Genomic DNA, 26,793 nt, shown 5'->3' on the forward strand with positions numbered 1-26,793 from the left:
ATTCATAAAACATACAGTATCCCCTTTTCAGGATATAATCCAAAGATACCTGCATCAGATTTACATGTAGCAGTTTAAAAATGCAGATTCCTTAGCATTACTCCATACCTACTGAATCAGAATCACTCGAATAGGACCCAAAACCTGCATGTTTAACAAGCTTTCCAGGTGGCTCTACTATTTGCTAAAATACCAAATCCTCTATTACTACTTTTTTTTTTCCAATTACATAATCCAAATTTTTTACTTGTAAATATGTATTAGCCATATTAACTTATACTTGGAAGAAATAATAGAAAGGAGTACAGTTTAAGTCTCACCAAATTTAGCCACTGTTTTCCTACTTTTAACATATAGTAAAACCCAAAAGTTTCCAAATATAATTTTAAAAGAAGTTATAACTTATAGGATACCATTTTTTTAAGTGTATAAATCTCATCTTTAACAATTTTTACAAAACCATACAACACTTTTTTCTTCTCTCAAAATTTAGTATATATAGCTAGTTTAAGCTTACTTCACTTTCAAGTTTGCTAGAGTTTGAAGCTTTCTCTAGCAGCTCCTCTTGAATGAGTTGAAACTGACTAGTTCTGTGTGCCATGTTAACCTTCAGATCAGAATTCTCAGCTTCTATTTGCATCAACTTATCACGTAATTCTTCTATTCCAGAAGCAAGTCTTTGCCTTTCTCTTTCATATTGCTTGTTCATAGTATGCTGATTTTGATCTTTTAAACTTTCTGTTAATAAACATAAAAGGAAAACTGTTATCTATTAAACTCAAAGAATAAAAACTCATTTCAATGTTGAAAGATTTAATCATATTTACTTTCTGATCTAAAGAATACTAAAGTGGATGAAACATAAATTAAAGAAAATATAATGAAGAAACACGGTAAGCAAAGTACTTTCTATTATTAAATATATAAAGTAGGAATAAGTTCTGACTCAACTCACTTTTCTAGACTATCACTTCATAACATAAGGACTATCTTTTTGTACGACAAAGAGCCCTTCTCCATCTTTAAAAACCTCACTGTTTGAATACAAATCATTATTTGAAAACAAAACAAAACATAAAAACACTGTCTTATCTCCTTAAACCAAAATTTATCATAAATTTATTTAGATAACTTGATCACTTTGATATATTGTATACAGATGCAAACTGAAACCCAAAAACACTGAATCCTTCATATTCCAAGCCAAATGATGAGAATTCAGTAATGCTCTTTAAAACTACTGAGGGTTATCAGAGGTAGTTGTTGGAATACACCTATTCTCCATTATAAAGGTATACACTATTGCCGACTGAAAGGTAAACAAGCTTTCAGGGGTGCTTTAAAGTAGATGCACAATGTAGATGACTGCATGAGAATACATAGATCTGTAAACAAGTAGAGAAACTATGCCTTCAAAGGTTGCATACGTACTATTTCCCATCAATTCTCCATATCCCTAATAATTCACTTTCTAAACAATCTACTATTGACTCCGTTCTTCTTTGATGTTAGAGAATATATAACATATATTCTCACAACCTCTAATTAGAATTCCCTCTGCTGATTCCATCATTCTGGACTGTGTTACTTCTAATCACTTAAGATATCTAATCTTCTCTACCATCATTTCTGCTAGCAATGCATTGTATTTGAAGGTAGCACATGACAGGTTCAAGATACATATGTTAAAGATAAGGTGTCCATATGTGTGTGGATTTATCTCTGTGCTTTCTATTTTGTTCCATTGATCTATATGTCTGTCTTTGTGCCAGTACCATACTGTTTTGATGACTGTGGCTTTGTAGTAGAGCCTGAAGTCAGGCAAGTTGATTCCTCCAGTTCCATTCTTCTTTCTCAAGATTGCTTTGGCTATTCGAGGTTTTTTGTATTTCCATACAAATCTTGAAATTATTTGTTCTAGTTCTGTGAAAAATATGGCTGGTAGCTTGATAGGGATTGCGTTGAATTTGTAAATTGCTTTGGGTAGTATACTCATTTTCACTATATTGATTCTTCCAATCCATGAACATGGTATATTTCTCCATCTATTAGTGTCCTCTTTGATTTCTTTCATCAGTGTTTTATAGTTTTCTATATATAGGTCTTTAGTTTCTTTGGGTAGATATATTCCTAAGTATTTTATTCTTTTTGTTGCAATGGTGAATGGAATTGTTTCCTTAATTTCTTTTTCTACTTTCTCATTATTAGTGTATAGGAATGCAAGGGATTTCTGTGTGTTGATTTTATATCCTGCAACTTTACTATATTCATTGATGAGCTCTAGTAATTTTCTGGTGGAGTCTTTAGGGTTTTCCATGTAGAGGATCATGCAAGAATATACAATGGAGTAAAGACAATCTCTTTAACAAGTGGTGCTGGGAAAACTGGTCAACCACTTGTAAAAGAATGAAACTAGATCACTTTCTAACACCGCACACAAAAATAAACTCAAAATGGATTAAAGATCTAAATGTAAGACCAGAAACTATAAAACTCCTAGAGGAGAATATAGGCAAAACACTCTCAGACATAAATCACAGCAGGATCCTCTATGATCCACCTCCCAGAATTCTGGAAATAAAAGCAAAAATAAACAAATGGGATCTAATTAAAATTAAAAGCTTCTGCACAACAAAGGAAACTATAAGCAAGGTGAAAAGACAGCCTTCTGAATGGGAGAAAATAGCAAATGAAGCAACTGACAAACAACTAATCTCAAAAATATACAAGCAACTTATGCAGCTCAATTCCAGAAAAATAAACGACCCAATCAAAAAATGGGCCAAAGAACTAAATAGACATTTCTCCAAAGAAGACATACGGATGGCTAACAAACACATGAAAAGATGCTCAACATCACTCATTATCAGAGAAATGCAAATCAAAACCACAATGAGGTACCACTTCACACCAGTCAGAATGGCTGCGATCCAAAAATCTGCAAGCAACAAATGCTGGAGAGGGTGTGGAGAAAAGGGAACCCTCCTACACTGTTGGTGGGAATGCAAACTAGTACAGCCACTATGGAGAACAGTGTGGAGATTCCTTAAAAAATTGCAAATAGAACTACCTTATGACCCAGCAATCCCACTGCTGGGTATACACACCGAGGAAACCAGAAGTGAAAGAGACACATGTACCCCAATGTTCATCGCAGCACTGTTTATAATAGCCAGGACATGGAAACAACCTAGATGTCCATCAGCAGATGAATGGATAAGGAAGCTTTGGTACATATACACGATGGAGTATTACTCAGCCGTTAAAAAGAATTCATTTGAATCAGTTCTGATGAGATGGATGAAACTGGAGCCGATTATACAGAGTGAAGTAAGCCAGAAAGAAAAACACCAATACAGTATACTAACACATATATATGGAATTTAGAAAGATGGCAATGACGACCCTGTATGCAAGACAGGAAAAAGACACAGCTGTGTATAACGGACTTTTGGACTCAGAGAGAGAGGGAGAGGGCGGGATGATTTGGGAGAATGGCATTCTATCATGTATACTATCATGTAAGAATTGAATCGCCAGTCTATGTCTGACACAGGATACAGCATGATTGGGGCTGGTGCATGGGGATCACCCACAGAGATGTTATGGGGAGGGAGGTGGGAGGGGGTTTCATGTTTGGGAACACATGTAAGAATTAAAGATTTTAAAATTTAAAAAAAAAAAAAAAAAAAAAAGATACATATGTTAACCCCTAGGGCAACCACTAAAAAAATAAAGAGGTATAATTGATTACTTAATAGAAGGCATTAAAAAAATGAAATACTAAAATTCATTCAAAAGAAGGCAAGAAAATTGAAAAAAAACCCAACAGAATAAAAAGCAAACAAATAACAAGATAGAAGATTTAAACCCAAAAAGATCTATGATTACATTAAATGTAAGTAACCAACACATTCCAATAAAAGGGTAAAAGAATGACTAGTTACAAAAGTAAGAATCAATCATATGTTATCTATCAGAAACGCACTCATATACAAAGATACATCCTTTAAAGGATGGAAAAAATCTTCCCAGGCAAACACTAATCAAGAAAAAGCCAGAGTGATAACTATCAAATTATGAACAGAGGAAAGAAAAAATAGTATTGCCTAGTGAGGTTTTCAACATATGTTGCTATAACACCTTGGATAATTACAACATAAAATAGGAATGGTAGAGAGACCTATAGTCTTATAAAGTTTCTATATTTTATTTCAAATGGAAAAATCTTAATTCTGAATAAACTATGAACTATAAGAAACTATACGTCAAGGCTCTATGTTGTCACTCTGCTTATTTAACTTATATGCAGAGTACATGATGCAAAAGCCGGGCTGGATGAAGCTCAGGCTGGAATCAAGATTGCCAGGAGATATATCAATAACCTCAGATATGCGATGATACCACTCTCTAACGACAGAAAGTGAAGAGGAACTAATGAGCCTATTGAAGGTGATAGAGGAGAGTGAAAAAGCTGGCTTAAAACTCAACATTCAAAAAATGAAGATCATGGCATCTGGTCCATTCAGTTCACTCAGTCATGTCTGACTCTTTGCAACCCCATGGACTGCAGCAAGCCAGGCTTCCCTGTCCATCACCAATTCCTGAAGCTTGCTCAAACTCATGTCCATCAAGTCGGTGATGCCATCCAATCATCTCATCCTGTGTCATCCCCTTCTCCTGCCTTCAATCTTTCCCAGCATCAGGGTCTTTTCCAATGAGTCAGTTCTTCACATCAGGTGGCGAAAGTATTGGAGTTTCAGCTTCAGCATCAGTCTTTCCAATGAATATTCAGGACTGATTTCCTTTAGGATTGACTGGTTTGATCTTCTTGAAGTCGAAGGGACTCTCAAGAGTCTTCTCCAACACCACAGTTCAAAAGCATCAATTCTTCAGTGCTCAGCTTTCTTTATAGTCCAACTCTCACATCCAAACATGACTACTGTAAAAACCATAGCTTTGACTAGATGGACATTTGTTGGCAAAGTAATGTCTCTTCTCTTCAACATACTTGAACTACTTCAACCAGTCCCATCACTTCATGGCAAATAGATGGGGAAACAATGGAAACAGTGACAGACTTTATTTTCTTGGTCTCCAAAATCACTGCAGATAGTGACTGCAGACATGAAATCAAAAGACACTTGCTCCTTGGAAGAAAAGCTATGACAAACCTAGACAGCGTATTAAAAAGCAGAGACATCACTTTGCCAACAAAGGTCCATATAGTCAAAGCTATGGTTTTACAGTAGTCATGTACAGATGTGAGATGGACCATAAAGAAGGCTGTTGTTGTTATTATTCAGTCACCCAGTCGTGACCGACTCTTCACATCCCCATGGACTGCAGTACGCCAAGCCTCCCTGTCCCTCGTCACCTCCCAGAGTTTGCCCAAGTTCATGTTCATTGCATCAGTGATGCCTTCCAGCCATGTCATCCTCTGATGCCCTTTCCTCCTTCTGCCTTCAATCTTTCCCAGCATCAGGGTCTTTTCCAATGAGTCAGTTCTTCACATCAGGTGGCCAAAGTATTGGAGTTTCAGCTTCAGCATCAGTCCTTCCAGTGAATATTCAGGGTTGATTTCCCTTAAGATTGACTGGTTTGATTTCCTTGCTGTCCAAGGGACTTTCATCAGGAGTCTTCTCCAGCACAGTTCAAAGGTATCAATTCTTTGGTGTTCTGCCTTCTTTATGGTCCAGCTCTTATGACCGTATATGACCACTGGGAAGACCATAGCCTTGACTACATGGACCTTTGTCAGCAGAGTAGTCTCTGCTCTGTCTAGGTTTGTCATCACTTTACTGCAAAGAGGCAATCATCTTCTGATTTCACGGCTCTTTTGGAGCCCCAAAAGAGGAAATCTATCACTACTTCCACCTTTTCCCCTTCTATTTGAAGGCTGAGCACCACAGAATTGATGCTTTACATTGTGGTGCTGGAGAAGACTCTTGAGAGTCTCTTGGACTGCAAGGAGATCAAACCAGTCAATCCTGGAGAAAATCAACCCTGAATATTAACTGGAAGGACTGATGCTGAAGCTCCAACACTCTGGCCACCTGATTTGAAGAGCTGACTTATTGGAAAAGACCCTGATGCTGGGAAAAACTAAGGGCAGGAGGAGAAGGGGAAGATGGAGGATGAGATGGTTGGATGGCATCATTGACTCAACAGACATGAATTTCAGTAAACTCCAGGAGATAGCGAAGGACAGTCTGGTGTGCTGCAGTCCACTGGGTCACAGAGTTGGACATGGCTGAGCAACTGAACAACAACAACCAGAAAGAGAAATTAGAGAATAATCCCATTTACAATTGAATCAAAAAGAATTAAATAGTTAGGAATAAATATAACCAAATAGGTAAAAGATCTGTATACTGAAAACTATAAGACACTGATGAAAGAAACTGAAGACAAATAAACAGAAAGACATTTCATCCTCAAGGATTACAAGAATTAACACTGTGAAAATATTTATATTACCATAAGTGATCTATGATTCAATTCAACCCCTATCAAAATTCCAAAGGTATTTTTCGCAGAAATTGAATAAACAAGCCTAAAATTTATATGGAACTACAAAAGAGAAAGAAGAACAAAACTGAAGGCATTATACTACCTGGTTTCAAACTATGTGACAAATCTATAGCAATCAAAAAAGTATAACACTGGCATAAAAACAGACACATAGATCAACAGGACAAAAACAGAAGGATCATAAATAACGGTCAATTCATTTACAACAAAGGAATGAAGAATATTCCACAGGGAAAGAATAGTCTCTTCAATAAACAGTGTCAGGAAAACTGGACAGCAACATATAAAAGGATGAAATTTGACAATTATCTTACACCATACACAAAAATTAACCTAAAAATGGATTAAAGACATGAACCGTGAACATAAGACATGAAGTATAAAATTCCTAGAAAAAAAACAACATCATAGACTGTCAGCTATTAGACAGTTATGTAACAGCAATGAGACAGTTACAGTCTCAGCAGTAACTGTCTTTTGGTGATTTTTCTTTTTTTTTTTTTGCATTTTACATCAAAAGCAAAAGCAAATGAGCAGGACTATATCAAACTAAAAAGTTCTTATACAGCAAAGGAAACCATCAACAAAATGAAAAGTCAACTTATGGAATGGGAGAAAATATTTACAAATCATTTATCTGATAAGGGGTTAATAGCCTGAACATATTTAAAAAATCACAACTCAACACCAAAAATAAAGGCAGAGAATCTGAACAGACATTTTTCCAGAGAAGACACCAATGGCCAATAGGTACAAACAACACTAAGCATTATGAAAATCTAAATCAGAACTACAATAACATAACAACAAGATTCTAATTTGAATAGCACAGGAAACTATATTCAGCATAGCTTATCTTGTGATAAACCATAATGAAAAAGAATAGAAAAAAGAATGTATATTTGTGTATAACTGAGTCACTTTGCCTACAGTAGAGACTGATACGTTATAAATTAACTATTATGTTTCAATTTAAAAAAATAGCCAACAAGGACCTACTATATAGCACAGGGAACTCGACTCAATATTCTGTAATATCCTAAATAGGAAGAGAATTTGAATAAGAATGGGAAAAAGATTAAATTAAATCAAAAAATTAAGAAAAAAACTCACAGTGAGCTATTATTTCACAGCTGTTAGAAAGGCTGTATATAAAAGATGAGATATAACAACTATTGGTGAGGATGTTGAGAAAAATGAATCCTGTATACTACTGGTGGGAATGTAAATTGGCACAGTAACTATGAAGAACAGTATGGCAGTTCCTCAAAAAATTAAAAACAGAACTACCATAAGATCTAGCAATTCCACTTCCAGATATTATCTGAAAGAAAATCTATATGGAAACACAAAAATTCCCAAAGCCAAAACAGTCTACAGAAAGAAGAACAAAAGCTCAGAGTATCATGCTCTATGATTTGAAACTATTCTACAGATCTATAGTAATCAAAATGGTATGGCACTGGCACAAAACTAGACACACAGTTCAATGGAACAAAGTAGACAGTCCAGAAATAAACTCACATTTTATGTTCAATTAATCTATGGCAAAGAAGCGAGAATATACAATGGGAAAAAGACAGCCCCTCTAATAAATGGACAGAGATATGCAAAAGAATCTAAATGGGCTACTTTCTTAAACCACCCACAACAATAAACTCACAATGGAGTAAAGACAAAGATAAGATCTGAAATCATCGTATTTCTAGAAGAAAACACAGGCAGTAAGCTCTCTGACATTAGTCTTAGCAATATTTTTGGGGTCTCCTCAGGCAAGGAAAACTAGAGCAATAATAAACAAGTAGGACTACATCAAACTAAAATGCTTTTGCACAATGAATGAAATTATCAACAAAATGAGGTACCCTACTGAATGCTGCTAAGTCATTTCAGTCATGTCTGACTCTGTGCGACCCCACAGGCGGCAGCCCACCAGGAGGAAATATTTGCAAATGATATAATTTGATAAGGGGTTAATATCCAAAATATACAAAAAACTCACACAGCTCAATATCACTAAAACAACCTGATTTTAAATACAGGCAGAGGACATGAATAGACATTTTTCCAAAGAACACATACAGATGTCAACAGGCACATGAAAAGATGCTCAACAACTCTTATCACCAGGGAAATACAAATCAAAACCACAATGAACTACCTCAAACCTATCAGAATGGTTATTATCAAAAACACAACAAATAACAACTGTTAACAAGAATGTGGAGAGAAGTGCACTTTTAGTGCACTGCTAGAGAGAACATAAATTGGTAGAGACGCTGTTGAGAACAGTATGGGGGTGCCTTTTTTTCTCTTTAAAACTACCATATGACCCAGTAATTACACTTTTGGGTATGCTTCTGAAGAAAATAAAATACTAATTAGAAAATATATCTGTACTCCCATATTCATTGCAGCGTATTTTACAACAGCCTAGATAGAAAGTGAAAATGAAAATGAAGTCACTCAGTCGTGTCCGACTCTTTGCGACCCTGTGGACTGTAGGCCACCAGGCTCCTGCGTCCACGGGATTTCCCAAGCAAGAATACTGGAGTGGGTTGCCATTTCCTTCTCCAGGGGATTTTCCCGACCCAGTGTTTGAACCCAGGTCTCCTACACTGCAGGCAGATGCTTTAACCTCTGAGCCACCAGGGAAGCCCATCTCACATATGGTAGCAATCTAAGTGTCCATCAATTGATAAATGGATAAAGAAGGCATATATACAGAATGTATTTATAAAATAGAATATTAATCAGTCATAAATCAGACTGAAATCCTGATTATTTGCAACAGCATGGACTGATCTAGAGGGTATTATGATAAGTAAAGTAAGCTAGACAGAGGAAAAACAAATATTGTATTATTTCATTCATATAAAATTTACATATGGAGTCTAAAAAACAAAACAAATGAACAAACATAACAAAAAAGAAACACACTCAAACATACAGAGGACCACCTGGTGGCAGCAGTTGGGAAGGGGGAAGGGAAAGGAGATAAGTGAAATAGGTGAGAGAGACTAAGAGGCACAAACTTGGTTATAAAATAAATGAATCATGGAGATAAAAGGTACAGTAGGGACAATACAGTAAATAATATCCTAGTAATGCTGTACAGCATCAAATGGTAACTAGACTTATCATGGTGATTTTGTAATGTCCAATCATTATGTTGTACAGCTTGAACTAACATAGTGTTGTAGGTCAATTACATTTACTTTAAAATAAAGACAGAAAAAAAAAGGAGAAAGGGGCAATATTCACATTTTTAAAAGCAACAAATAAATAAATAAAATGAAGTCTTAAAAAGACTACTTAATAACCTAGATAATCATATATAAGGAATTCAACTGATCTGCTATTACAGTAAGTCCCCTACATATAAATGAGTTCCATTCTGAGAGCACATTCGTTAAGTCCAACAAAGGTAGCTGCGATCAGCTATTTTTCACACAAATACTTAAAAAAAATTTTTTTTAACTTACAGTACAGTACCTTGGAAAGTACAGTGGTACAGTATAACAGCTGGTACTTGTTAGCAGTACCAGCTACATCACCACTGCTTTTATGCTTGCTTCTGGACATTCAGAAAACTGAGATAATGGCATCTGGTCTCATCACTTCATGGAAAATAGATGGGGAAACAGTGGAAACAGTGTCAGACCTCATTTTTCTGGGCTCCAAAATCACTGCAGATGGTGACTGCAGCCATGAAATTAAGACACTTATTCCTTGGAAGGAAAGTTATGACCAACCTAGACAGCATATTCAAAAGCAGAGACATTACTTTGCCAACAAAGGTCCATCTAGTCAAGGCTAGGGTTTTTCTGGTGGTCATGTATGGATGTGAGAGTTGGACTGTGAAGAAAGCTGAGCGCCAAAGAATTGATGCTTTTGAACTGTGGTGTTGGAGAAGACTCTTGAGAGTCCCTTGGACTGCAAGCAGATCTAACCAGTCCATTCTGAAGGAGATCAGTCATGCGTGTTCTTTGAAAGGAATGATGCTAAAGCTGAAACTCCAATACTTTGGCCACCTCATGCGAAGAGTTGACTCACTGGAAAAGACTCTGATGCTGGGAGGGATTGGGGGCAGGAGGAGAAGGGGACAACAGAGGAGATGGCTCGATGGCATCACTGACTCGATGGATGTGAGTTCGAATGAACTCCAGGAGTTGGTGATAGACAGGGAGGCCTGGTGTGCTGCAATTCATGGGGTCACAGAGTCAGACACGACTGAGCGAGTGAACTGAACTGGACATCTTGGGCTTGAAAGAAAGATACTGTACTCTATAATGTAAAGGACACAAAAGCACAGCCACTTGTAGAGGATGCACACATGTGACAATGTATGCCAGACATGTGAACTAATTTATGTGGTTGGACACGCGAATGCACGCTCACATCTTTCAAAGTTTGCAGCTTGAAGGTTTGTATGTAGGATACTTAACTGTATTACAAATACTGCAAGTTTTCTTCTATACAGTGGTTTCTTCATGTTAATTACTGGTTAAAAACCAAGTATGTTACCCGTGGTGGATTCATGTCAATGTATGGCAAAACCAATACAGTATTGTAAAGTAAAAAATATATGTGTGTGTATGTATATATATATATATATATATATATATATATATATATAATCTCTAGGTTCATCAAAAAAAAAAAAAAGCTGGTCCAAATGTACAATATAATGACAATAGATTATACTGTTGTATATTAGAAAGTTGTTAACAGAGTAGCTTAAGACATTCTCCTTTTTATTTTTTGGTATATATACGAGATGATGTATGTTAACCAATTTACTGTGAAAATCATTTCATGATATATGTAAATTAAGTCATTATGCTATACACAGCTGGAAAAGGCAATGGCACCCCACTCCAGTACTCTTGACTGGAAAAAAAAGTCCCATGGACAGAGGAGCCTGGTAAGCTGCAGTCCATGGAGTGGCTAAGAGCTGGACACAATTGAGCGACTTCCCTTTCACTTTTCACTTTCATGCATTGGAGAAGGAAATGGCAACCCACTCCAGTGTTCTTGCCTGGAGAATCCCAGGGACAGGGGAGCCTGGTGGGCTTCCGTCTATGGGGTCACACAGAGTCGGACATGACTGAAGTGACTTAGCAGCAGCAGCAGCAGCAGCAGCAGCAGCAGCAGCAGCAGCAGCTATACACAGTGCTGTATGTCAACTATATCTCAATAGAACTGCAAAAAAATTTCACTGAATAATTACAGAATACAGAATTTTTTCAAGTGAATCAGGAATATTCATCAAGAGAGACCATATGCTGACCAATAAACTGAGCTTCAAAAAACATTTAAAAAATTCAAATCAGGTTCTTTCATGAATTCATTTGTTTAATGAAAACAACTAATGTTCACCACTAATAACAGAGATATCTGGAAAATGACTACATATTTGGAAATAAACATATATAGGAGATATTAAAATGTAAGATAAGACATGAATAAAATGTAAACATAACCTAAAATTAGGTTATACAGCTAATTTTAATCAGCTGAAGATGCAGCTGAAGTATAACCTAAAAGTAAGTTTATACCCTTAAATACTTTTGAAAAGGAAGATTTAAAGTCAATAATCTAAGCTTTCACTTTAAGAAAATTTTAAAAAGAAGAGAATATTAAGCCCAAAGTAACTGGGAAGGAATATATGGAACCTGAAGGAAATATTATACAGTAGTCCTCTTTTATGCTCAGTTTCACATTCTGAGGTTTCAGTTACCTGCTGTCAATTAAGGCTTGAATACAATACATTGAAAATTCCAGAAATAAACAATTCCTGAGTTTTAAACTGTGTGGTATTCTGAGTGGTGTGATAAAGTCTTACACTGTCCCTTGTCATCCAGCTCCAAATTGCCAAGGATGTAAATAATCCCTTTGTCCTGGTATGTGCCTTTTAGCCACTTAGTGGTCAACTAGGTTATCAAATCAACTGTTGCAGTATCACGGCGCATGTGTTCAAGTAATACTTATTTTACTTAATAATCGTCCCGAACTGCAAGAGTAGTAATGCTAGAAATTCAAATATTCCAAAAAGAAGCTGTAATGTGCTTCAGTGAAAAGGTGAAAGTTCTAGATTTAATAAGGAAAGAAAAAAGTTATATGCTGAGGGTGGTAAGATCTATAGTTAAGAATCTTCTATCCACGAAATTGTGAAAAAGAAATTTGTGCTTATTTTGCTATCATAGGTAAAACTGTAAAAGTTACAGCCACAATGTGTGAAGATGAAAAAGCCATTTAAAGTGTACAATAGAGGGAAAGGCAGAGAGACCACATTCCTATAACTTTTATTATTATAGTATATTGTTATAATTATTCTATTTTATTGTTAGTTATTGTTGTTAACCACTTACTGTGCCTAATTTACAAATTAAACTTTATCATTTGTATGTACAAGAAAGAACTTTGTAGTATATAGGGGTCAGTACCACCTGTAGCTTCAGGCATTCACGGAAGGTCTTAGAACATATCCTGGGAGGATAGGCAGGGACTACTGTATGTCTTAACTGTGTGATGGTAACAAGGGTATATACGTATAAAAAAACAAACCTTTGACAAAATATACTGAATTTCTTATTTTAGATGGATGCATCATAAAATGTAAGGAAATCTTACTTTTAAAAAGTGTATTTTCAAACAATGATGCAACATTTAATAATTTTGAAACAATTTTTTCTGTCTTATCAACACTAAGTAGTAATAACAGATTATCAGGTGTGTTTGATAATAGAAACCAACAGATCCCACATGCAAAAGCAACAAAAAGTACACATGACACTGTGATACAGGCATTAAAAAAAACCATCATAGAGAACTCTAATTACAACTTATTAAAAGAATTGAACATACCTACTTGATTACCTAGTTTTACAGGTTCTGTTTCTAAACTATTTAATTTGCGACCTTCTTGGTAGTCATTACAAGCAGTAAGATTGTGAGATAACTGATTTGCAGTCAGGTTTGCCTGAAGCTTCTGAATTTCTGCCTCTTTTATTGCAAGTTTAATCCTGGCACAAAAGAAAATAAACCAAAAGCATTAGAAAGATTCTGTAAAAATATTACATCCCATTTTTCCCTTTCAAATTAAAAAAATTTTAATTAAAACTCTGATATTAGTCAACTATTGGCCAGGAACAGAAAATCTTACAAACCACTGAATACACTGTAAACAGGTTCAGTTACTTCAGAAACAGGATAGTACCTTACGACCAGCAATTTTACTTTTAGAAACATCTGCTAGGGAAACTCTCACATATTATACAGGAAACATGTATATATACTTCATAGCATTATTTTTAACAGACAAAAACTATACATACAGTATGTCTCCTTCAAGTTGCACACCTACCAAGATGCGAATGTGCATTCTCATGTCCAATCACGTTAACTGACACGTCTGATGCACTGTCATGTGTGTGCAGCCTCTCACAAGGGGTTGTGCCTTTGTACCCTTTACTGTAGAGTACTGCATAGAGCACAGTAGTACATTATCTTTATTTCAAGCTCAGGATGTCCAGAAACAAGCATAAAAGCAGTGGTGATATAGGTGTTAAGGAGCTTCAAGTGATGATGTTGGAAACAAAAGTGAAAATAATTGAGAGTGGAGTCAAAAAGATGGGAGAGATCGCTAGGTCTTGTACCACGAACTGCTCAACCATTGGCACAATTCCATAGAAAATGGACAAAGTTACGGAACGTGAAGTCCACTGTGCTGATGGTGTCAACAATATGAAAGAAGCATGGAAAAGTGATGAAAGAGACAGAGAAACTTCTTGGTGTGTGGAGGCAAGATAAGCATCAGTGTCAAGGCCTGCTCAGTTTAATGCTGATTCAAAAAAAAAAACTAAAAGCCTTTATGAAGACTTTAAGAAACACAGCAATAAAACAGTGAAAGTGAAGTCACTAAGTCGTGTCTGACTCTTGCTACCCCATGGGCTGTAGCCTACCAGGCTCCTCCATTCATGAGATTTTCCAGGCAAGAGTACTGGACTGGGTTGCCATTTCCTTCTCCAGACGATCTTTCCAACCCAGGGATCAAACCCAGGTTTCCCACATTGTAGGCAGACGCTTTACAGTCTGAGCCACTATCGGGCACATCTTTAAAAGCCAGTCATGGCTGACTTTACCAATTCAAGGCTAGAGCCAATTTTCACAAGGTAAAAGTAAGTAGCGAGGCAGTGAATGCAGATATGGTAGCTACCCAGGAATTTCCTGAAACGATTCTGAGAAATTACTGATGAAGGCATGTATTTACCCAAGATGGTTTTTAATGTGGATGAGACAGGACTGTATGGGAAGAGAATGCCAAACCAAAGTTACGTCAGTGAGGAGGAAAAGTTGATGGCAGACTATAAAAGCAGCAAAGGATAGGATAACTATTATTTAGGGGTAACACTTTTAGCAATACGAAGCTGAAGTCTCTCAGTTCATTATTCAGAGAACTCAAGAGCCCTTAAAAACATAGCCAAGGGTTCTCTTTCTGTTGTGTGGAAGACTAACCCTAAAGCCTGGGTTATATAGGCTGTTTTCCAGGATGGTTTTGCTTGGAGAAGGATGTCCCATTCAGTATTCTTTTGCTGCTTAACAACGCTCCAGGCCATTCCCCATTCATGGGCAACTATCATCCTAACATCTAAGTAGTGCATCTGCCACCAAACAGTACATTGCTCATCCAACTTAAGGACCAGGGAGTTATAGAGACTTTCAGGAAATATTATTTATGTCAGACTTTTTTCATCAAACAGTAAAGGTGAGTGACAAATCAGGAACAACCTTGCTACAATTTGGAAGGACTGTAACATAAAAAAACATTGACTATAGGTCATAAGGGTTTCCCTGGAGGCTCAGATAGTAGAGAATCTGCCTGCACTATGGGAGACCTGGGTTCGATATCTGGGTTGGGAAGATCCCCTGGAGAAGGGAATGGGTACCCACTCCAGTATTCTTGTTTGGAGAATTCCATGGACAGAGGAGCCTGGCGGGCTATAGTTCATGGGGCTGCAAAGAGTTGAACACGATTTAGTGACTAACACTGGGAGTCACTGGATAGGCCATAAAAAACAATGACTTTGCTTGGTGTGACTTAATGGCTGTTATTATGAATGGGGGTTGGAAGAACCTTTGCCCACAGTTCGTTCACAATTTTTGTGGATTTGAGAAGGTGGATGAGGAGTCCAAAGAGGTCTTCAGCAACTTAATGACCCTCAGCAAGAACCTACAGCTATATCTACAAGAGGACAACTTCACTGAAGAGCTGATGGAATTGGAGGCCCAGAGAAAGGACAACGAGACACAAGAGGAAGAAGTAACTGAAGACCTAAAGAGATTCACAATGCAGGAAATGGCAAGGGAATTGTATTTGAGGAGGCACTGTAGTTTTTAAGGCACAGGACCCAAATGTAGAACAGTACATGCAGATGGCAGTAGCTGTTCAGAATGCAATCCAGTGCTACTGCGTCATTTATGATGAGAAAAAAAGAGCTACTAGCCAGACATCACTGAATCATTTTTTGCAAGAGGCAGAACTGAATCCAGCAAGGAATAAGAACCTGTGCCATCAGTGTCAGATGTGAGTGAAACTGCAGCTTGCCCTCCAACTTCTATTGCTGATGATCCTTCAACCCTACCATCTCCCACCTCTCCCTCCTTCAGTTAGTAACTCGTCTTGCCCATTCACTTGATACCAACCCCTGTATGCCAACTACTGTACTGTGCTATTGTATTTTTCAAGTTACTATACTGTAAGATTTAAGTTTTTTTCTTTTCTGTGTTTGTTTTTTTAATGTATTATTTGTGTGAAAAGTATTATAAACCTATTATAGTTTATATATATATATTATATAGCAAATTGTATTAGTTGGGTACCTAGGTTAACTCTGTTGGACTTAAGAACACACTCTTGGAATGGAACTTGACTGTATGTAGGAGACTTACTGTAAGGTAACTATAAACAAAGGAACAGATAAATTGTGATGAAGTTATAAGATAGACTCTTACACTTCTATTAAAACTAAACTGACAGTACTAATCCATCCATTGATCAATCATTCCACCTACTTACCCCAACATGGAAGAATTTTAAAATGATGCTGAGTGAAAAAGCAAAATTACAAACAATATAGAAACAGCATATTTATGCATATAAGTGTAAACATGCACAAACGAAATGAAGAGTAGATACCCAACTCATGAAAGTAGATAATTAGGAGGAGAATGGGACTAGTGTTAAGGATTTTAACTAATGTTTTACTTTTTGTTTAAAGAAACAGATTCGAAAAAAGTATCAAAAAATGTTCAGAAGAATCAGCCTTCATTGTGGAAATATCAGTTCAGTTCAGTCGAACAGTCCTGTCCGACTCTGCGACCCCATGGACTGCAGCACGTAGGGCATCCCTGTCTACCACCAACTCCCAGGCTTGCTCAAACTCATGTGGAAATATAGATATTTGTTAAAACATTTCTAGACTTCTCTGCATATTTTTCAATTTAATCAAAGATCTTAATTACCAATTTTTAAAAAACATTGTATTTGTTACAACTTCAGGATCTGAAAACCATACCTCAATTCCGAAATCACCATTTTATTTGTCTCACAGCAGCCAATGTAACTGTCTTGCTTATTTGACAAACTACTCATCTGGTGCTTAGAAAGAGGTGATTTGAAACCAAATATTTCTCTTTTTAACTGCAAGTTTAAAAACAAAGATATATAAACTTATAATACCTATGACATAATCATTTTTTATGCAGAACTTCAAGTCTGAAAAATTTTGTGGACACAATCTAACAGCCATCAACAGAATGTATAAATTTATTATCCATTATAAAATATTAATGGAAAAACTATAATAGTTAAATCTCCATTATATAAATCATTATGGAGATATTTTATAACATGGAATGAAGAGCAAGAGAGGCATATATAGTATTTTAAAAAATGCACTATTTTTTTTTCTGGATATATTTGTATGGGGCAATATTTAAATTATGGACAAGAAAGATACGTATGAATTTCAGAACAGTGGCTACCTCTGAGGAGAGAAGTGAATCAGGATTAACAAAATATATAATGATGTTTTATCTCCCTAAAAGATTTTATTCTGTAGTAGATATCAAAATATTTCCCAGATTTAGCAAATGTACTACACTGATCTCTGTATGTATGCTGTATATTTTGAATAGAGAATTTTTAAAATTAGTTATTAAAAGGGCAAGGTAAGCACTTAATGACTACTACCTTCAAACTATAACCAAATCACACATTCTAGAAATAGAAAAATTTTTCTAAATTCACATTTCCAAACCATGTTATATAGGATGATCAAGCATGTATTACCACTTGACTTTCAGAACCACAATTCAGGTAATTCTTAATATTAAGTCAAATGAAAGCATCAATTTAAAATGAATGCTACCTGTATTTTACTATTGCCAAATTTCACAATTAGTCAGTACAATTAAAAATTTAAGCAAATAATCAGCATCCTAGGAAAGTAGATATTGCAGGGGGATGGAAACCAGGAATTCTATGTTCTGGTTTTAATTCTGCCACTCACTAGCAGGATAAATTATTTATTTCCTTGGGCACATTTCTTCACCAATAAAATGATGGTATTGAATGATTATTCTTGAAAGAGACTAAGGTCTCTTTCAGCATCCTAAATCCATGAGAGTTTAAAACTACCATCCATTCATATGTAAAACCAACCATGACACATTTATCTAATCGTTTTCTCCTGATCTCACCTTTATTTTATACCTATCAATAACAAATTTCTGATACAAGTATACTTATTTTCTTCCTAACCTCATTTATAAATATGGTCATATCTATAACTCAGATAAAAGGTGGCCACATGCTACCATAAAAACAATTCTAAAAGGTATACAAAAAGCTGTTCAACAGTCAACAGGGAAATGAAAATTAAAACCACAGTGTGCTATCAGTTAATACTCATTAAGATGGCTGTAATCAAAGACAGAAAAGAATATATGCTGGCTATCACTTCATGGGAAATAGATGGGGAAACAGTGGAAACTGTCAGACTTTATTTTTGGGGGCTCCAAAATCACTGCAGACGGTGACTGCAGCCATGAAATGAAAAGACGCTTACTCCTTGGAAGGAAAGTTATGACCAATCTAGATAGCATACTCAAAAGCAGAGATATTACTTTGACAACAAAGGTCTGTCTAGTCACGGCTATGGTGTTTCCAGTAGTCATGTATGGATGTGAGAGTTGGACTGTGAAGAAGGCTGAGCACCGAAGAATTGATGCTTTTGAACTGTGACGTTTGGAGAAGACTCTTGAGAGTCCCTTGGACTGCAAAGAGGTCCAACCAGGCCATTCTGAAGGAGATCAGTCCTGGGTGTTCACTGATGCTAAAGCTGAAACTCCAATACTTTGGCCACCTCATGCGAAGAGTTGACTCATTGGAAAAGACCCTGATGCTGGGAGAGGTTGGAGGCAGGAGAAGGGGACGACAGAGTATGAGATGGCTGGATGGCATCACCAACTCAATGGACATGAGTTTGAGTGAACTCCGGGAGTTGGTGATGGACAGGGAGGCCTGGCATGCTGCGATTCATGGGGTTGCAAAGAGTCGGACACGACTGAGCGACTGAACTGAACTGAACTAAAGATGCAGAGAAACAGAAATCCTCATATATTGCTGTTGAGAATTAAAGTGGTGCAGCCACTCTGGAAAACAATTTGGCATAAATTTACCACACGACTCAGCAAATCTACTTCTAGGTATCTACTCAAGAGAAACCTGTGGATGAAGACCTGTAAGCAAATATTCAAAACAGCATCATTTATAACAGTCCAAAAGTGGAAAAAACCCAAATGGCCTCCTATTGGTGAATGAATAAATGTGGCAGATCCATACAAAGGAATAGTATTAAACAATATAAAGAACTGAAATACTGATACATATCACAATGAAAGATCCTCAAAACATTAAGAATGCAAAAGACCACATATTGTATAATTCAGTTATATGAAATGTCCAGAAAAGACAAATCTCTAGAGGCAAAAGAGTGGATCCCCTAGGAGTGGGGATGGGTTATTGTTGTTCAGATGCTAAGTTGTACCCGACCACATGTCTGTGCAATCCCACGGACTGTGCCCATCAGGCTCCTCTGTCCATGGGATTTTTCAGGCAAGAATACTGGAGTGGGTTGCCATTTCCTTCTCCAGGGTACCATCTCCTGGAGTTTGCTCAAACTTTTGTCCAGTGAGTCAGTGATGCCATCCAATCATCTCATCCTCTGTGTTCCCTTTCTCCTCCTGCCTTCAATCTTTCACAGTATCACAGTACAGAGACTAATTATAAATGGACACAAGGGGCCTTTGGGGGATAGAAATATATGAAAACAGGATTGTGATGATTGTTTCCATACTTGTAGATTTACTAAAAATCATTGAATAGTATACTTAAAATAGGTGAACACTGTGATATATACAAGTTCCTTTAATAAAACTATTTTAAAAAATTTGATGGTATTCTTACACATGACATAAAAGAGACTGAGACAGGGTAGAACAGTACAAAGATAAGTTCAGAAAAGAAAAAAGGATGAGACAGAAAAGAACTGATGACTAAAAGCAGGTATATAAGGAAAACAATGGAAAGTAATAAAGCAACAACAAAATCATGATCTCTTACAAAGCACTTAGGTAAAATTTTCCTTGTCACATACTTACAGGCAACTGGGACATAATTTTTTCCAAACTTCTCAGTTCTACCCTCGAACTTTCTATTTCCTGCTGACACAAATCCAGTCTCTCATTCTGTGTTGCAATACGAACTTTTAATTCTCGGTTTTCATTCATCAGAGAAAATTTTTCTCTAAGTATTTCGTCTTTGTCCTCTAAGTCACTCTCTAGCTTCAGAATACTTTGTCTAGATTCAGTTAGTTGTGCCATGACTTCTGAATTTTTCACTGCCATGATCCTTAATTTTTCTTTCCCATTATTATTTTCTTCTTTTAACTGCCTATGAAGAAAAAAGTGTAAAAATGAAAATTAAACATTCACTTTCAATTATCATGTTAGTTCATCAATGTCACTTTTAAGATATTTTAAAGCTTAATCCTGAAACCTGCTCACATTTACTGAGTGCCTATCTTTTCCATGTTAGGTACTCACAACTTTATGTGGCTGGTACTATTGTTACTCCCTGATTAAAGATAAGGAAAATGAGGCAAAGAAAAATGTAACTTGCCCAGTGTTTCACAGTAATTGGACAGAATAACTCCACTATTTTGGAAGCATTTCTGCTCCCTTTTAAAAAGTGTATGACAGGAAAGTAACTCCAAAATCCCAACATGATATTTTGCAGCATCAAGTTTTAGAAAGTATAAGGAAAAATCATAAACTATTAGTCATAACTCTAAAAGGTAAAATCTAATTAACTATTAATAAGATTATTATCAGCATTATTTTTTAATATATATAAACATGTCAAATAGAACAATCTAATTTTAGAACTGTAACTGAATTTCATCAGTTCCCTTTTTCACATTTTTTACATCTTGAAATGAGGTTAAACTAGGTGACTCCACCTAATCTGAAGAATATATATTCTACTAATTAGCTGATGTGGTCACCTTACAAGAACATTCAGTTCAGTTCAGTCACTCAGTTGTGCCCGACTCTTTGCGATCCCATGAATCAGCATGCCAGGCCTCCTTGTCCACCACCAACTCCCTGAGTTCACTCAAACTCATGTCCATCGAGTCAGTGATGCCATCCAGCCATCTCATCCTCTGTCATCCCCTTCTCCTCCTGCCCTCAGTTCCTCCCAGCATCAGAGTCTTTTCCAATGAGTCAACTCTTGGCATGAGGTGACCAAAGTATTGGAGTTTCAGCTTTAGCTTTGTCCTTCCAATGAACACCCAGGACTGGTCTCCTTTAGGATGGACTGGTTGGATCTCCTTGCAGTCCAAGGGACTCTGAAGAGTCTTCTCCAACGTCACAGTTCAAAAGCATCAATTCTTCGGTGCTCAGCTTTCTTCACAGTCCAACTCTCACATCCATACATGACCACTGGAAACATCATAGCCTTGACTAGATGGACCTTTGTTGGCAAAGTAATGTCTCTGCTTTTTAATATGCTATCTAGATTGGTCATAACTTTCCTTCCAAGGACATTGCTGCTGCTGCTGCTGAGTCACTTCAGTCATGTCCGACTCACCGCGACCCCATAGACAGCAGCCCACCAGGCTCCCCCGTCCCTGGGATTCTCCAGGCAAGAACACTGGAGTGGGTTGCCATTTCTTTCTCCAATGCATGAAAGTGAAAAGTGAAAGGGAAGTTGCTCAGTCATGTCCAACTCTTCGTGACCCCATGGACTGCAGCCTACCAGGCTCCTCCTTCCTTGGGATTTTCCAGGCAAGAGTACTGATGTAGGGTGCCATAGCCTTCTCCGCCAAGGACATCAGGTCTATGTTAATTTTTCTATATGTATGCAAGGCAAATATGTTGATCATACTACTCTATTTAAGTATGTTAACATCAACACATGTTTTATTCATTGATAACCTTAACCTTATAAGTAGAAAACAATCTTAGTTATGAATGCCTATCTTTCTACATAATTTAAAGCCATAATTACAGAATACAAAATATTCTATTTTTAAATGTTTCAGTTTTTACTCTGCTGCTACTTCTACTTCCACACAAAAAATCCTTTTTCTATAATAGGATACTGTACCTTAATTTCTCTTTTAGAATTTCAAGTTCATTTTTATACAGACCACACTTTTCATATAGCCTTTTATTTTCTTTTTCACAATTTAATAGATTTTTCTCTAATATTTCTTCTTCAGCTTGAACCTAAAACAAAAATCTGTTTTAAGTCAACATACTAATGTGGTCATAAGTTTTAGGTATTTCAAATGCAGTGATTTCAGAAATAAACAGGAGAATGGAGTAAGTACTCCACAGGTTTAAGTCCCCAGCCTTGTAGTGAAAGGAAGAAAGTGAACTTCTAGCAATAAAGAACGGCGGCAGGGGGAGGGGAGGCGGAATATTAACACCTATCCAGAAATAGTTAACAACTTCAAGAGAGGGACAATAGCACTATTACCTATAAGCAGAATTGTGCTGGTCTTACCTGGACAAGGCAAGCAACTTGACAAGGCAAGCTACATTGTTACTAAAAGCTAATGTTACTAACTTTAGTAACATTAAGTTACCAAAGGCAAATGTTCCAGAGAAGCAATTTTTGACACCTTAGCCACAGAATACTCCCAATGGAATCACAGCCCCAAACTTAAAAGATATAAAAAAGTCAAGCAGCCAGATTTGAGCAGTGAGAGTAGAGGACTGGGCAGATCAGCCCCAGTTCCTTTGTTAGATTCAAGGGCTATGCTGAGCAGTTGTGAAATCAACAATCCTGAGGAGACATGTAAAAACTCATCTCTTCCATTTTCCTCTCTTTAGTCCTCCCTCTCCAGGAGGATATTCCCTGTACTAAGGATTCTACCTCCCCCTCCAGAATACCTTATTAAAAATTCCCTGGCAGTCCTGTGGTTAGGACTCCATGATATCACTGCCAAGAGGCCTGGGTTCAACCCCTGGTCGGGGAACTGAGATCCCACAAGCCATGTGGTGTGGTCAAAAAAAAAAAAAACTTTCTACAGTATTTCTTTCCCACAGAGACCTTTTCCAAGGCTTTCAAAACAGTGATCTTATTAATTCACACTTAAAACTTCAGCGTCTAATGGAATCTTAATTCTTTTAATTGTTAATATTTCTTCCCTTCCTACCTTTCTTTGAAGAGAATTTATAAATATTAGTTAAGGATATAAAGAATTTATCTGAATGTCCAACATGGCCTCCCTCCAAACAGGTTTATTGTCATGTGGTATTACTTGAATATATTCAATGAACATAATTAAACCCTATATTACTACGTATAACCTGTTCAAGGAACCTTCCTCTGAGACCAAAGTGGAACCCCTCTCAGGGTGTTATATCTAGAGAAACCAATTAAAGGCTACATAATCTACTCTGCCTTCATGTTCACTGATGTGATGGGAACAAATTTCCTGCTTTTACTTCTATAGCTCCAAACTATTCACTCATCTCATCTTTCTCTATATTTTGTTTGTTCTCTTATCTCCACTCTTTTCATTCTTAGGATAAGAAAGTTAATGCTCATTATAAGACTGTAAATATTATATTAACTAATCATTATACATTCTTTATTTCAATTATTATGAGTGAGATCATAAAAATTACTCCTTGCTTTAACTATAAAGATATTCTATGTCTATCTTTATTTTCAGCATATGGACAATGCAAAACACTGAATTTGTACAATTGCCTCTTACCTTTTCCAGTTTTTCAGCCACTTTTTCTTTATAATGTTGGAAAGCTTTACTTAGCTCTTCAGCATTATACAGTGCTTCATTCCTTTGTCGTTCAGCTCTAAAATTAAAAAACAGATAATTAATAAAAGTAAAGAATGCTCTGTGCTTGTGTACTTAAGTTCCAAAGTAACCTGTATTTAATTATAAGGAATAATTAGAGAGAAGCAGATTTCTCTGTGTTAAAAAAATGAGTATAAGACTTAAAATGAAAGATGAAGATTAGACTACAATAATTTCCTCAATATAAGATATCTACATGAAAAACAAAACAGAACATAAAACACTTATAAACTTTGAAACATTTTTATGTGTTGGCAATGTTTTTTGCTATCTGGAAAAGACAGATTAGAGAAGTAGCCTGAGGCTATATGATAGATCTCAAAATTCAGGTATTACAGAAACAGTCCACGGTCTAGTATATTAAAAATACTCAGTAAATCTTGTGATCTTTGCAAAGGCCAAGTAATTTTTAAAAATGTATTTCAAATGACAGTAACTTCTACTGATATAAGATACAAAATTTTAACAACAAAATCCAACTACTACCAACCACGTTGTCTCACCTCTCAGTTGATTCTGATCTTTCCTCATATCTCTCACACTGAACTGAGAGTACTAGGCTGGAATTTGGTCAATTTCACACCTATATCTAAAATTTCTTCTATATTCAAACCTATTTTTAACCCCATTATTTTAAAGTTAGCAACTCTTCTCTTATCCAAAGTGAATTCCTTTATCTATACTCTAGATCTTAGTTCTTCCCTTTCAGGAACTTATATTTTTTTATTTTCAGAGTCTTCTCTATGGGCTTACAAATTCGAGTCAAAGTATCTCACAGGATTTTCCCGACAGTCTGATGGTTAAGATTCTGGGTTTCCAATGCCAGAGGGCACGAGTTTGATCTCTTGTTGGAGGAACTAAGATCCCACATGCCGCATGGCACGGCCAAAAATATATTTTAAAAGATAAAGATAAAATGTATTTTCTAAAAGAGAGAGAAAAAATAAAGTATCTCTTACTTCTTGAATATAAGAGGTTCTTAAATTTGGAGAGCAATTGCAGATTATCTGAGCTATCTACTTGGATCAAAGTTTCAGATTTTAAAAAAAGGGGGGATTTATCTGAAAATCTAAGAGAATATATTCCATTCCTTCATTGATATAGCTAGAATTCAGAGAGCAAAGGATACCTGCAGCATTTCTCAAACAAAAACCTTCACAGATCTGTGCTTGCCTCTGTCATCTTTCAAGTCAAACTTATTCACTTTACACTTAACTACTCTTCCTTACCACCAATTTCTTTAAAAAGGGCTTAACATTTTCAGCCACACAGAAAAGAATGGATAAATAAACCCATGTATTCTCAACCCAACTTTTATGAATCTTAAACTCTTCGCTATTTTTATTTCACGCAGCCTTTATCTTAAGCAAAGAAAATATCACAGACATTACAGAGTTAACAATCCTATGTATCCCCTCCAAACTCCATTCCCCTGACTTCTACCACAGAGGTAACACTAGTCCAACTTTTTATTATTATACATTCTGTATATTCATAGGTTAACCAAAAAACCCACAAACAATACATCACAGGTTATGTATTTTAAGAGGCACACTGTTTTCACATTTTTAACACCTCTTAAACTGGTAGGTTATTTTAATTCTGATGGCATACCATAGTTTCATGGTGGTATTTTTTAATGATTACTAACATAACCGACTCAACGGACATGAGTTTGAGTGATCTCCAGGAGTGATGAACAGGGAGGCCTGGCGTGCTGCAATTCATGGCGTTGCAAAGAGTCGGACATGACTGAGCGACTGAACTGAACTGAACTGAAAATAATGGTACACCTTAAAAATCTGTGTAATCTTACATTCAATGAAGGACTGTACTTTCTTTTAAATTTATTTTTATCTGGAGGATAACTGCTTTACAATATTGTGTCGGTTTCTGCCAAACTTCAACCTGAATCAGCCACAGGTATACATATGTCCCCGCCCTCCAGAATCTCCCTCCCACCTGCCACCCCATCCCTTCTAGGCTTTTTTCCATGTTTTTATACTTCATATTAATGGCACCACAATGTATATATATGTCCTTCTACAGACTACTTTTATTAATTATCATCAAGATCTATCTATGTTCACCCCTGTGACTCTAGTTCATTTTTAAAAAAATCTAGTATATACTATTGTGTGGTATAAAAATAGTATAATTTGTTCATGCATTTCTTTATTTGCTAAGCACTAAGGTTTGCTTCCAGTTTAATACCTCGTTGCAATGAACATCTCTGGTGCATAGCTCCTTGGCAACAGGTATGAGAGTTTATTGAAACCTAAGCGCACTGGAGGCCCACATGTGTGATAAGTCACTTCAGTTGTGTCCGACTCTTTGCACCCTATGGACTGTAGCCTGTCAGGCTCCTCTGTCTGCAAGTACTCAGCCTGTGCACCTACAGACTGTGCACCTAGAGCCTGTGCATAGAAACAAGAGAAGGCACTGCAATGAGAAGCCTGCACACTGCAACTAGAATAGCCCCCACCCTGTTCTCCGCAAACTAGAGACAGCCGCCTTACAGCAACGAAGATCCAGCCCAACCAAAAATATAATTTTTAAAATCTTCTTAGTATTAAAAGAAAAAAAAGGTAGGTGCCCAAAATCAGAAAATGAGAGGTTAAGTAACTTGCCCAAGATCTCACAGATTACTTGAAACATAACCTGTTTCCATAATCTTTCTAACTAGCCACTTTACACTACTTTATCTGGGATGGTTTCAATTCCCTGGGGCCTAGAGTCAGTAGCTTGGGTTCAAATTCTCCCTCTACCACTTTCTAATGGGGTGACTTTAACTTCT

General features: G+C 36.5%; 1 protein-coding gene across 1 annotated transcript in view; it reads right to left on the reverse strand.

The window, feature by feature from the left end:
- CCDC18 (coiled-coil domain containing 18) overlaps positions 1–26,793 on the reverse strand; it is a 103,201-nt gene that overhangs the window by 58,825 nt on the left and 17,583 nt on the right. The window contains exons 6-11 of the mRNA XM_068964764.1: positions 23,898–23,994; positions 22,274–22,395; positions 20,263–20,554; positions 17,115–17,239; positions 13,405–13,562; positions 518–738 (exon numbers count right to left, since the gene is read on the reverse strand). Coding sequence (XP_068820865.1) covers positions 518–738; positions 13,405–13,562; positions 17,115–17,239; positions 20,263–20,554; positions 22,274–22,395; positions 23,898–23,994 — 1,015 coding nt within the window. The remainder of the gene's footprint in view (positions 1–517; positions 739–13,404; positions 13,563–17,114; positions 17,240–20,262; positions 20,555–22,273; positions 22,396–23,897; positions 23,995–26,793) is intronic.

Source organism: Capricornis sumatraensis, chromosome 2 (assembly GCF_032405125.1).
Source record: "Capricornis sumatraensis isolate serow.1 chromosome 2, serow.2, whole genome shotgun sequence".
Lineage (NCBI taxonomy): Eukaryota > Metazoa > Chordata > Mammalia > Artiodactyla > Bovidae > Capricornis > Capricornis sumatraensis.